Below are 13,455 nucleotides of genomic sequence, written 5' to 3'. Positions count from 1 at the left end.
CCTGGAATCAAATTTTAAAATATATTTATTCTCTTCAGACTTGCTCAACTTTATTTTTCAGAAAGTTCAAAATCTCAACCTTTTGTAAAAAAATATGTAATTTATAAACGACATGATAATTACACCATGCAGTCTAACGCAGTCTAATGCAGTCTTTTGATATTTTAAAAATCTCACAGATAATTTGTCAGTAAGCTGTATTATCGTCTTGGCTCTTTTCTGTTCCCTTTCTCTTCAGCTCTTCCATTTCTTTAACTAGAAAGTCTATTGGTTTTTCTGGCCTTTTAAAGACAAGCTTAGCAATTAAGTCCTGGAAAAAAGAAAGATGAAAAGAACATAAATTCAATTTTTTTTTGCGCATGAATGCACAGTAAAGACCCGGAGGGGAAAGGGATACAGGTTTGGTTATAGGGGTGCTACTTAAAGCACTTAATGACTGGGCTCAAGGGAAACAGTGAATTTTGTTTCCCTGAGACTCTCAAGGTTCCCCAAGGAGAAGCTGTCAGGGATACATTGAGGGTCAAAGGGAAACAAAACTCACTGTTTCCTGTGAGGCCAGTCATTAAGTGCTTTATTATACTTTCAAACTCACAGACCAAACTGCGAAAAATTATTTGCTTAGCCTTCGCTGGCACACACATTTGCTGAAGTTTCAAGGTGCATGACCTGATCACGTGTGAGTTGAAAGTTCAATTTGCTGTTTCCCCAGCCTGCGTTGCAGACAGAAACTTACTTGTATATAACCATCTGCGAATTAGGGCACAAATCCTTGTCTGAGACCCCTAATGAACTACTAGGATCTGAGTAGTCATGTGTGATTGGTTTCTTCATAAAGCAATTGTTTAACTGGCAATAAATCGATCTCATTGGGTATAAGAGAATCTCCCATAACTATAACTGGAAAGGATCCCCTGTGAGAAGTACTTAGAACGCAGCTTTTGAAGCGATGAAATCTTGGTTTGAAGTGACCAATCTCCTCCCTGATCATTCTTCCAAGAGAAAAAATGTTTTTTAATCTACCCACCGGCTTTGGAAAGCTCTTAACATTTCAGTGATCATCACAGACATCTGAAATAACAAACCCCATGGTCCAAGCGGCCGTTGTGATTGCTGATGGAGAACTAGGTACTTCAAGTCTTTGACCAATTTGGGTATTCCAGCTATTTCCATCACGAGTGACAAAAACCCAGAGATCATTCAACAGGTTTTAAATGGAAACTTCATTTTGGTGTTTGGTTCGTCTGAAAATATTTTTTTAATTGCGCTAAATTACACAGACTCCTACAGTTCGTGACATTCTTTTTTTGGATTTTGGTCTCAACCTGTTTTTGCTTCACACTTGTTTGTGAAGGTCATTTCATGCTGTCTTATTAGGAGAACATTTATGCTGAGTTGAGCCGTTTGACCATTTGGTGGTATGCATTAAAGGTCTGCATGGTTTCCATTTTTATCTGTTGCTTTGTATTTTTTAACACCTCTATAAATTTTTTGCAATAATATTTTCTTGTGTGTGGGCTCTGCGGGAGTATCAGCAATAGCCAATTAGGATTGAGAAAGATTTCAAAAGCAACTTCCAGTGTTTGTTTTCTTCATCAGGGGTCTAGAACAAGGATTTGTGTGCTACTTCGCAGATGCTAGTAACCCGCGATGCAGGCTATTGTTTCCCTGGCGAGTTAGTGAGTTTTGCTTGCCCTAGGGAGTTAGTGAGTTTTGCTTGTTCTAGGGAGTTAGTGAGTCTTGACCCATGACACGTGACATATTATTTGCCAGATTGCTGAGTACTGTATAGGTGATTAAAAAGTAAATCAGAGCTGTAAAAAAAAGCTTTAGCTTACTTCTAAAAGTTGTAAAATTTCTGTTTCCTCGAGATATTTCGTCGCTTTAACTCGAGGCTCTCCGACATCTGGCAAATGGTCGACTTTAATAGCTTCCTTCAATTCATCCAGAAAGTGTTTTCCAATCTTTTTGCACTCTTTAAAGCTGTAAGTATCATCCTGCTGATCTTTTTCAATTATTTCGATGGAGTCAACGTCAACTGTCAGTTTCGTCGCCATTTTTATTGTTTTGGCGCCTCGTTTTCATGCTGACGGAGAAAGCAACGCCTGGTGATATTTTGACTTGAGCTCAAAAAAGCGAAAGTGGTACTTGAAAAAGCGTTACAATGTTGAAATTTCTGCTACTTGTGAACAAGCAAGGGCATACTCGGGTTTCCCAATACTATGAATACTTGGAACTTGAAGAAAGGACGAATTTGGAGGCCGAAATAACGCGAAAATGTTTGGCACGAAGCGACGATCAGGTGACGAATGACATTGATCTTGATGTGGGGTCCTTTTCACGGTTTCTGGCGCCATGTTGGTTGAAGGGTAAACACGGAAAAAATTGCTGTAAATACGGTGGAAAAGTAGGGGAATTAGTGTCTAATAGTTCAGGGAATATTGGAATCATGATTCGAAATATCTGCGAATTTAATACTAACTATACCAAGTCAGAGAATTAATTTTATACTGATAAACTATTTGGAAGGATACAGTCCCTAGCGGGGGGGGGGGGGGGGGGGGGGCACTGCCATATATGGGCTATATAGGTAGGTATTTGCAGCTGTGAAGGGTATGTTTTTCAAGCAGTTTACTCTAGGATAGGGTATATAAATCAGAGCATTTGGGTCTAGAATAGGGTATAACTTTTCACAAAACTGACTAGTTGGTTAAAGATTTTATCTAGACTAAGGAAACCAGGAATTGCCACTCAACAATATAAAAAAATCAAATCGACAAGTTTAAATTTACGCAAATCAGCCTCAACAGTGTCGACAGATAGGGGGATTTGGGGAGTTTACTCTAGTATAGGGTAGCAAAATTCAGCTTAACTAGCTCTGGTATAGGCTAAGGGTTCCAGGGTCCCAGTGGCACATCCCCACCCAGAAATTCCCAAAAGTATCCCCCCCCTCCGGGGATACAGTGAAGCTACACACTAGCTAAGAAAGCCGGAATTAAATTGTTAATTTTCCATAGATTTTACTGTGAAAGAAAGTTTCCAGGTCTGGTCAAATTTAGAGATTTTTGAGTAGAAAATTTGAAAGGTGGTTCCTGTCTCACAGTACACCTGTTTTCTTCAGATTTGATCATTCAGTGAATTGCTCTACTGGTTATCTTACAGTTTACATTGTGATTCTTTAGAATTTCAAAATGTCAATCTTTCTACACCCAAAATTTCCCATATATTTGCTCCCCAAACAAGATGGTGTGAGAAACTGTGGAAAGGTCTATTAGCCATTTAAACTGCCAGAGTTGGTGAATGTTGTCTCTTATATTACATGTAGTGGGCATCCTTGTGAAATTCTTTATTTGATCATCAAAATCTGCAAGAAAGTTTGGTGGGTAACTGCTCTCATTGATTAAGCACTTAATCTCAGATCCTCATTAGAAGTCAGTTTATATAAAATTATCCTATTCTTGCTTTCAGTGTCCTTTTATGGAATTCAAGAATTTCAAAGTCATTTACAGAAGATATGCCTCACTGTTATTTATTGTTGGTGTTGATTCAGATGAGGCAAGTTATACTATTCCCTTTCTTATGAATACAGCCAGCTGGCTGCTTTGCTAACACTTTGCGGATCATGTTTACTATAGGTAGTGTTGCCTGACATAGTTAGTTGACACATTGACTGACTGTTGGTCGATAGTCAGTGGACAGTCAGTCCGAGTCAATAGTCTGTTGATACTTGGTCGATAATCATTTGACATACAGTCCAACCCTCATTAAGTGGCCACCCGAGGGGAAATGGGAGGTGGAAGCTTAATAGGGGTTGGCCGCTTAATAGAGGCTGGGGTATCTTGAATATTTTTCACCATCGGGTTAATTTCTTGGTGAACATAGAGTCACTTCAAGACAATCATGATAAACATGTGTTTGAATGTTTTTATCAGTCGTCACCTTCTACTGTATCGGACTCTTACCTGCCATCACCTTTTCCAAAACAAAGTTTTTAAATTTGGAGTGGCTGTTTAAGGTATCAGTATAACCCATTTGACCATCCGCGCGGTCCGCTCTAGCGTTCGTGGCTTTAACAAAAACCCATATAAACCGTATATTTACTGGAAGCTTAATAACTACAGATTATGACCTGACCTGTTTAAAACGGTAAAAATTTACCGTGTTTCGAAAATGTGAATATATTTACAAAGCTTCACGAACCCATAAATCAAGGTATATGCCCACTAAATTTAGGTCGGAGAAAACGATTAACATGGCATCCGTTTCTTCACACATTGACCTCAAAAACCGTGTCTCAGATTTTTGGCACATGCGTTTGTTATTATTTTACAAGAGGATAAAGTTAGAAAAGGGAAAAAAATAGGACTGCCCGCGAAAAAAAGGCATAACTTTTTAATGAAAAGAGTAATCAGAATTCGCAGACACGGTTTTGTCGGCGATCGTTCTGACAACATTCTCTCCGAATTTCAGCCAATTTGGTCCAGGGGCTGCCGACCTGAAACTCGAAAGGCATGTACAACTCGCCTATTTTTTACTTTCGAGAAACAGAGAAAAAATAAAATTCGGCGGCATCCAAGTGTTATGAGATTATCACACCAAGGGAGACACCGCAGAGGAATCAACTTTCTGTATAACAATAGGACTGTGACAGTTAACATGGAACAGGTACAAATTTCTGCGACGGCACGCGGTAAATTATTTACCAGTGAATAAACCGCTTTTTCATGTGTGAAGTCAGAATTCCAAAGTTAGTAAACGTGAAATTATCTTTTGATTTACCATATTAGCGTTCGAAATTTTACGTATCGGTTGACTAATCTTCAAAATTATGACCATGTCACTGTTAACATGCCAAAGGCCTGTAGAAGGCTCCCGAGAAAATGCAAGCGCACAAAGGGAAACGCTGGAGAGGACGTCGTAAACGGGACTACATCGACTGATGTTGATGCAAAGGCAAAGATACTGGAAGAAATGACAATAGCTGGGTAAGAAAAAAAAAATGTTGCACTGCTGATTCTAATTTTGTACAATCGATCTGCCTTTCAATTTCGTCCACTTCTCTTCGTCAATCTCCTCTGCTTCGACAGTTTCTTGCAACAGTATTTTAGCACGGCTTGCGCTCATTTTGGCTTGTTCGCTGGCTTCGTGATTGCGATCGTTGTCGCGTTCATCCAGCAATTTTTCCTGATTGTAAAACGAACCCTTTGCCGCTTTCCACTAATTTAGCGGCCCACTCTTTGTTGAAAGTGTTTTTCGCCTTCTTTGGCCTTTCTTTAGCCGATGAAAACGGGCAAGATCGCTCTGTCTTCTTCGAAGACATCCGCCACTGATTATGGCGCGCCAATCGCGTGTCAACTCAGCATGATCTTGATGTCATGTGACATCTTGCCTCGATAATTAATTCATTTGACAGAACTTGTCAACTCTCAATTAAGTAATTAATATGCAAAACAATCTTTCTTGCGCAATAACTAGCGGCAGATATAAGATTTTTTCGTGGAGTTTTTTTTATCTTAAAGATTACTTTAAGATTTATCCAACTGCTTAAAAAAGTAAAATTATGCAAAATTGCAAATTTTCCCCCTACTGATACCTTAATGGGTGTAAAGGCAATAGAAAAACCCTCATTGGGACAACCAAAAGTTGGCCGCAGCTGTTTAATGGAGCTGGCCAATTAGTAGGGGTTTTATTTACTGTATTTTACTTTCAAAAATTTCGAGACTTTAATAACTGGCTGCTTAACAAGGAGTGGCCACTAACTGGTAAATAGGTGGCTGCTTAAAACAGGTTTGAGTGCATTATCGACCAAGGTCAGCGATACTTAATTCATTAACACTTCACCCATGCCTCACAGAATCCATACTGAATAATCTGATGCTCTGCCGATACTAATTGACCTGACTACTTGATATCGGATACTTCACTGGTACTCAACTGATACTTTACTTTAACTGTCTGTTACTTTTTTCAAGTTTTCAAGTTTGTCTCAAGTTTATAGCAGTAGCTTAACGCCTGTTTACATGGAGGGAGGGTGCCCTGGCTAACCGGGCTACGCGGCTAGAAGGGTTGACACATAGCCTGCCTTTACATGTACATGCAACTCACCTAACTGGGACGGTGAGTGGGCTGCGTGGGCTATCTTTTGAGTGGCCGCTAAGCACAACAAACAAAATAGCTGGCCAAAGAAACTATTTGACATCTTATTTCAGCTTCCTGCACAGGCATGGACCTGTTCTCTGCCTGAGACTCATCTATTACATTGATCTCTTCAGATTGACTGTCATTCTGTTCGGCAGATAACACTCAGTCTGGCAAATGGTAACTATGAAAAAATTCACCTTGTGCCGCCATGTTTTTTTGGTTTATCTCACCTCGGCTAGCCGGGATAGCCTAGCACGAACTGTTTACATGGTAAAAAGCTATCCCGCCTAGCTTGGTGCCCCAGGCAAGTAGACAGGGTGCCCCAGGTAGGTGGGCTACCCTGTGTAGCATGTAAATGCTTCAATGTGTTTTCTAAAGAAACGTATGAGAAGCTAGCCCTCCCAGGATTGCTCAGTTAGCCGGGTAGCCTGGTTAGCCGGGGCACCCTCTCTCCATGTAAGCAGGCCCTTAGTCATCCTAAAGCCTGATTCTCAGACAGTCCAGGTTGCTCATGGCCATGTACAGGCTAGTTCTCATAAAGCCCAGCTTAGGTTGATACAATATTGTGTCTTTCTGCAGAATGAGCTATCAATTCTGGAGTTTATCCACACCCTTGTTGAAACATTGGATCGTTATTTTTCGAGTGTGGTGAGTTTTGATTTATGTTCAATTTCTTATACTCTAATGATATGTCCTGCATGGTTCCCTAGAGGGTGCTGGGATACTCCTATATAACATTAACAGGTTTCACTTGTCAATTAGCCATGTTCTAAACAAGCAGGGGACTGGGTATGAATATTTAAAATCGATTGAACTGAAAAATTCATATAATTTAGCTCTCTTATTTTAGCGATTTTTAAAAGTGTACCATGCCTTTACGTTTAAACCAATAACTCTCAGATTTGGTAAACTTACTAATGTTTGACTGCTCTTTCAGATGGTGAGTCCCATTTTTCAATTCAATCGATTTTTAATACTCGTGCCCAGTCCACTGCTCGTTTAGAACATGGCTAATTGCATGCAGCTCAAATTGCAAAAATTAGTACCCAGCAAGAAAAACAAGTTGCAAAAATACACTCCCGCAAAAATTTAGTGCCACACAGTAGCATCCTACAATGTACTGTGAGTGATAACTCTTACTTCTGACAGTTAACTAAGTCTAATAGATTTTACAGGGCCACCCAGACAATCAAAACCAATCAGATGGCAGACTGAACTGAAGCAATAGATTCCAACATTTTCAAATCCAGCCAATCAAATGTCCAGTACAAAAGAATGCAATCTCAACTTAAATTTACAATTCCCTGGGAGAGGGTGCTCCCAGACCTCTAAGGAAAATACCTACATGCTTTGTAAAATTTTGGATACCAGTCTGTTTTCAAATCCTGACTAAAGGGTTTCCCTTAGGCATGTTTCCTTTGCTTCACGCACTGTGTTGTTGCGCTGCCCTATGCGCCACTGGGGGCTATGAGGAATGATGATGACGACTGTGTTGTTGCACAATATTTTGCTTTTGGAATAAAGTAATCATGATTAATTTCACAAACAAATTTGTTGTTCTAATATAGCCTGTTTGTTGTTTTATTTTCAGTGTGAATTGGATGTATCCTTTTAAATCAGCCAGTTACATTTTATTCAAAATACTGGAAAGTTTGTTTACATTAAGTGATCTGGAGTTTAAATGTACTGGTCAAAATATCTGAAGGAGTTTCTTGCTGGAGGTTTTTAAAAGGCGGTCATGCATCAAACGTCTCATCGCATATTTCTTTTTTGCGTGGTACTAGAAGAACAAAAGTTTGAGTGTAGATATTAACATCACAAACTAATGGATAATTTTATGTTGAATGTTGGGTTGAAAGGCTTTCTAAGGTGACTGCTTGTAAATGGAATAATTTGTTAGCTTTGATACAGGGGTGCTGAAATGGAAGAAGGGGGGAGGAAGGAAGGGGGAGAGGGAGAGAGGGAAGTGGAGATAGACCCTTACATGCTTGAAAAGGGAGGAGGGCAGCAGAATCAGAGCTCACCCTTTCTTCCTCTGGATGTTTGATGGCCTTATGGTTAGCACACCAGATAAAGCAGTTCAGGTTTGAGCCCTGGCTGGTGTTAATACAATCTTAAGTGATGTTACTCTGACAGTAGTACCTCTTCCTCCCAGGTGTATAAATGGGTTAACTGTTAGAGTTCCCATTAGTTTTGATGGTTAAGGGTTCTTGGGACCCTTAAGGGTCCTTGGGACCCCCAGTACTAAAGAGTTGGGGGTTCGTTTTGCTTTTCAGGGGTCCTTCATGATCACCTGTTACTAAAAATTTTCAGAACTTTTTCCCTGTGTCCCAAGGATGTACTTTGTGAAAAAAACTGTGTGTTTTTCTTTTTTTAATTTTTGTGCATATAAGATGCACACCTGTGCATTAATGGAAACTTTGTATACTCCTAGTTGGTTAACACTACAGAGATTAGGATTAACTCCAGCATTATGGATCACTTACCATTTGTAAGGATCACTTGTAGTCAGGCGATAAATGTGTGAAAAACATGATGGTTTCCTTGACTTTTGACCTTTGTGAAGATAATGTTCAATCTGGACAAAGTGCACATGATCTTAGATGAAATGATCATGAATGGACAAATAGTGGAAACCAATAAAAACAGAATACTTGCACCTGTGTCAGTATTGGACAAGCCAACCAGTTGATACCAGTATTATTCACCTGACAAGTGAATGATATTAACTTAAGGTAATTTTTACAGTAAATAATTGATATATTTTCAAAAACCAATGCATATTTCTTTAGTTATCAACCAAGCATGGGGAGCATTGACTGGAGAATATACACGAAAAGAGGCAGCATGGTCAAGTGTTTTAGCATGCTGGAGTTGTCATGTGGAGTGTCAGACCCAGTCTTCTTTATCATTGTAAGACATTTACAGATGTTATGCACTGCCTCTTTTTAAGGTGGGATCCCCCAAATTGTTCTGGCCCTTAGGGCCTTTAATTGATTTTATAAAATGGGGCCCATTTTCAGCCCTTTGGCCCTCAGGGCTCGACACTAACGGTAGCCAGCTAGCCACAGACTAGTAGAAATTTAGTTTTGGCTAGTAGGTTTTTGATTTCCACCAGCCACTTTGGCTAGTCAACAAAATGAAATTGGCTGAACTAGTTTCTGTCTTCGTCAGGGAAGACAAACGCAAATTTACACTTTTCTCGGAAACAATTAATGATTATGTCAGAATTGTGGACATATCATGGTACTGGGCATGTGCTGTTCAGCACATCTGTCTACTTTTCGCTGTGTGGCATGTAAACGGGGAACTGAACATGTTAATTTTGTTGAAAGAAATATTTGACAAACAAGACAACATTTTCTGAAAGCACACGGCAATGCTCTTTTTTGTTACAAAATTTTTTTCATGTGCAAAATAGTGTGGAACTGTAAAGGGATAACATTTCATTTAGCGTAACAATATATGGATTGGGTGATTTGTCATTGTATGCATACTTACAGACTTACCACTATAGAAATAATTAGATGAGAAAGATTTAGTTCCTTCGACATTTAAATTAGCCATTTTCAGCTGTCGAATTTTGCCAAGACAGTTTACAGTATTGTTCAGATAGTTGTTTTGTTTTAATTTGAAACATTTCTAGGGCACCTGTCTGTGAAGAAGTCTCGACAGTTTTTACAGTGACCTCTTTTTCCAAGGAAGTCTCAGAGAAAAACAGGGTCCCGAAAGTCTTTTTGGGAACTGGAACTTTTTCGAAACTAGTTTAAGTACAGTATGATTACCAAGTTAACATTATGTATTAAAGAGAGTTGCTTGCATTGTGCTTTCAAGTCTTGCTAGTAATTCTGCTGTTATTGGACCTACCTGAAATTTTAATGACACGTTAATTTTGCAAATTTCGCAATTTAAAAAAAATTGCAAAATTAAAGTGATGCAAATAAGTAAGTGTCGGGAACATAAAACATTATGTTACTGTTGACATATAGTCCTGCCATTGTGTTTTTGGTACTTTTGACATTATTGTACCTTTGATAAAGTCAGTTTACTAAATTCAAAGACATGTTTAAGTAACATTGCCAGGGAAACAAATTTTGTGTTACTCAAAAATGCAAAGTTAAAGTGATTCAAAATACAAATTTTTGCAAAATGGCGAATTTAAGTGTTGCAAAATTATGTGCACCCCCGAATCGCGAAATAAACGTGTCGCAAAAATTTTATGTAATAAGGTAGCCAACCTCACGCTTGGCTAGTAAAAAAAATGTTTTTGGCTAGTAACATCTAAGTAGTCACTAGCCACTTGGCTAGTAAGTTGAAAAGTTAGTGTTGAGCCCAGGCCCTTGAGTATTTTGGCAGCCAGGCCCCCCCTTGGGTCATGAGGCCCTGCCCTTGACCAGCCACTGGTTGGATTCAAGCTCTCCTTTCTGCCACTAGGTGGATTTGCCCTTGGTATTCCTGAGTTCAATATCTTGGTCACTCCTTGTGTATAGCACATTGGTTGTGACTACCTCCACACAGGCAGGGATTTTTAACCATTCTACATAAGATTCATTTTGTCTATTGAGAAGCATGTCTAAGCTAGATTGCAGCTCAAAGCTAAACTAATGCATTGTCCACAGGTGAAGCATTGCAAGGTCTGTACATATAATGATATCCTGGGCTGATATTCTTTCAGTACAGTCCTGAGCAAGCTTGGTCACCTGACTTTGTGTCTACAAAAGATGGCTGGACATGTTCAAGGGAAAAATTCATGCCATGAATGGAAAAGTTGAAGAGTTGACAGAATGATAATGTTCACTTATTTTTGGAAGTGATTTTTCTTTAAGAATGTTCAAGGTTATATTTGGAAGGGATGTTATGTCTTAAATAGAAAGAAAATATAGCATAATAGAACTCTCTAAACTTAACAATATGAAACAAAGAAGCAAGTTCTCCGGCTGTTAACAAAATGAGCTTCAACAAATCTCTGAGCATACATTAATGACATAAAATACAAAATAGGCTCTCCAGTCAGTAGACAAGATGTAAATATGAGTATGAAGAACTAATGTTTTCAAAATGAAATGTAAATAAACAACTTATATTTGCAGAAGTTATCACACTGCTGGTAAATCAACAAAGGAGAAATTAAACCCAGGGATGGATTCAGGGGGAGGAGGGTGGGTGGATTGGGTGGCTACCCACCCTCCACTCCCTCTTTGGTGGGGCAAAGAATGAAAAAGAAAATAAAAAATCGTGAACATCATTATGGAAGAAATAAAAGCAAACACTCTGGACAGGTACCTCTTCATAATTTTTACTTTGTGGCACTGCTAGTATTTCTGGTGTAACAGTTTTCAATAAAGTTCCAGTTCTCAAATTGCCATTTTGGGGGCATGTCCCATTGATTTTGCAAACCCAAGATACCAGCCACCCCCTCCCCCTCCCCTTGAAAAAGCTTGTATCTAACCCTGTAAAACAGTTCGATGAAGTATATGAAATGTTGATGCAGTTAATATACAGTCTGTGTAATCTTACAGTTTATTGATTAGGAAAAAGTTAATAACTTTGGGAATTTTTCAGTATTATTGATCATTACGTGGCTAATCTAGTTCAGAGGGCCAATTACTAAAATCAGCCAATCAGATTGCTGTATTGCTGGTCCAATATTCTCTAAGGTAGATCAGGTACTGTCCTTAATGATCCCTCATGATCACTCTTGGAGGATTTCTGGTAGTTTTATGGCTTATGCTTCTAAAAGAACTTGCTTTCGTCTAAACCATTCCTTTTCTTTGTCTTCCAACTCTCTGTTTTGTTTAATGCCAGAAGTGAGTAAACACAAATTAGCTGGCCCTCAATCAGAGATGCACACTTGAAGTTTGTTATGCTTTTGCTGTCTGTGATCGTGCCATTTTTTCTAAGCATTTCCATTTGTCCAATAAATCTCTTACAAACCAAGCTTGCTTGTACTAGTAGAATATTGGCCTTGTGTCTTTTTTGTAGGGAGCTCGCTGTGGTTGGTTTCTCTCACACTCGTAGCTGGCTCAACACATAGTGTTCAGCCATTGTTACTCACTTTCCGGGGGATGGGGGCAACTCTTCAAAGTTTTATATGGGGAGGCTCCGCCCTGAGGTCTGAGGTCCGACCCCTTACCCTTTTGTATACCATTTTGATAGAGAAGGTATCCCTTTCATATGCTTTGAATTGAAAAAAGGTACCCCCATCACATGCTTTCATAACTGGCCTGTATTATGAATCTGATCACCAAAAAAGGAAATCATCTCGCCATTTTCAGGTAATCCTAAAAAATTAAATGATTCAATTAAAGGCCCGTACTAAATAACAGATTTCCCTACCCTTTCATATTTCTCAACTTGTGAATTCCCTACCCTTTTATATCCTGAATGTACAATTACTAAAACATGCTAAAATTATGGACTAGATTGGCAGATAATGCCAATAATATACTATATCCTGAAGTCTGAAAAAGGTACCCCATTCAGACAGAGCCTTCCTGTATAGACCATTATATGGAGTATTCCCTCCTGGGGGGTGGTACTCCCAGAAAAATCAGGTGGGGGTGTGCGGCCTGCTTCCCAAAACCCTTACCCTATTTATGACCAAAATCTGCGATATTCCCTACCCTATTTATGACGTGACCAAAAATTCGGAACCCTATTTATGACCTAACCCTTAAATCAAAACCCTGCTTCAGACCTCTATTATAATAAGTTCCCTAGTTCAGACCAAAGTTAAATTACTGTAAACATAATTTGTGAAGGGCTTTTGTTGATTTTCCTTTTGATAATGGCGAAAAAGTGGCTTCTTTTTAAAAACATACCCATATCAAGGCTAGAGTGCAAAGACCATACCCTATTTACGACCAAACTGGCTAAAATCGATACCCTATTTATGACCAAAACAGCTGAAAAACCATACCCTTTGGGGCAGCACATACCCATATAGCCCATATAAGGGAGTAGCCCCCAGTATCCCCTCCCCCGGGACTCACTTTAATAGCATTTTTTGACCACCTTATTTGTATGATCTACCAAAAATGAGTGTTTTGTTTTGTTTTTTTTACAATTTTCTAATTTTATATTCTTGATGCTCTAATGATAATGCATATTTACTTCTCCCAAATTTGTAGCCCAACCATAAAACCATCGCCCGCACTATTTCCGTCTCCAGACCCTTCGTTTCTGTTGAGACGAGTGGATAGGGGCCCAGGGATAGGAATGCCCGTACGCTGCGCCGACGCATGGCAGTGTCACACAAGTCACTTTCTTCGTGTTCGTCACGCAAGCACATTCACTGGTGCTGGCGGGCTGTACAAT

At 39.2% G+C, this 13,455-nt stretch overlaps 2 protein-coding genes across 3 annotated transcripts; one reads left to right on the top strand and one right to left on the bottom strand.

Moving 5' to 3' along the window:
• Positions 1-9: 9 nt before the first annotated feature.
• On the bottom strand, positions 10-2,076 carry LOC145485242 (uncharacterized). The gene is made up of 2 exons (XM_081463946.1): positions 1,836-2,076; positions 10-310 (listed from the first exon to the last, which is right to left on the bottom strand). The coding sequence occupies exons 1-2, from the start codon at positions 2,052-2,054 to the stop codon at positions 188-190; spliced, it is 342 nt and encodes a 113-aa protein (XP_081320072.1). The 5' UTR covers positions 2,055-2,076; the 3' UTR covers positions 10-187.
• On the top strand, positions 2,076-10,897 carry LOC145485237 (uncharacterized). 2 transcript variants are annotated; one of them, XM_081463939.1, is made up of 6 exons: positions 2,076-2,299; positions 3,466-3,552; positions 6,718-6,786; positions 7,730-7,741; positions 8,705-8,873; positions 10,814-10,897. In XM_081463939.1, the coding sequence occupies exons 1-5, from the start codon at positions 2,162-2,164 to the stop codon at positions 8,828-8,830; spliced, it is 432 nt and encodes a 143-aa protein (XP_081320065.1). In that variant the 5' UTR covers positions 2,076-2,161; the 3' UTR covers positions 8,831-8,873; positions 10,814-10,897. The 2 variants fall into 2 exon arrangements, with proteins under 2 accessions (XP_081320065.1, XP_081320064.1); XM_081463938.1 differs by having other exon boundaries at positions 10,758-10,839.
• The last annotated feature ends 2,558 nt before the right edge of the window (positions 10,898-13,455 follow it).

The sequence above is a fragment of the Orbicella franksi genome, chromosome 4 (genome assembly GCF_964199315.1).
Source record: "Orbicella franksi chromosome 4, jaOrbFran1.1, whole genome shotgun sequence".
In the NCBI taxonomy this organism is placed as follows: domain Eukaryota; kingdom Metazoa; phylum Cnidaria; class Anthozoa; order Scleractinia; family Merulinidae; genus Orbicella; species Orbicella franksi.
Note: the sequence above shows the minus strand (reverse complement) of the source record. Positions and strands in the feature narration are given on the sequence as shown.

Coding starts and splice junctions, on each gene's coding strand:
- LOC145485242 (XM_081463946.1), bottom strand. CDS start 2,054: ATGGCGACGAAACTGACAGTTGACGTTGACTCCATCGAAATAATTGAA. Junction 311..1,835: donor AAATTTTACAACTTTTAGAA/GTAAGCTAAAGC, acceptor TCTTTTTTCCAG/GACTTAATTGCTAAGCTTGT.
- LOC145485237 (XM_081463939.1), top strand. CDS start 2,162: ATGTTGAAATTTCTGCTACTTGTGAACAAGCAAGGGCATACTCGGGTT. Junction 2,300..3,465: donor TGGCACGAAGCGACGATCAG/GTGACGAATGAC, acceptor TCTTGCTTTCAG/TGTCCTTTTATGGAATTCAA. Junction 3,553..6,717: donor TTGGTGTTGATTCAGATGAG/GCAAGTTATACT, acceptor GTCTTTCTGCAG/AATGAGCTATCAATTCTGGA.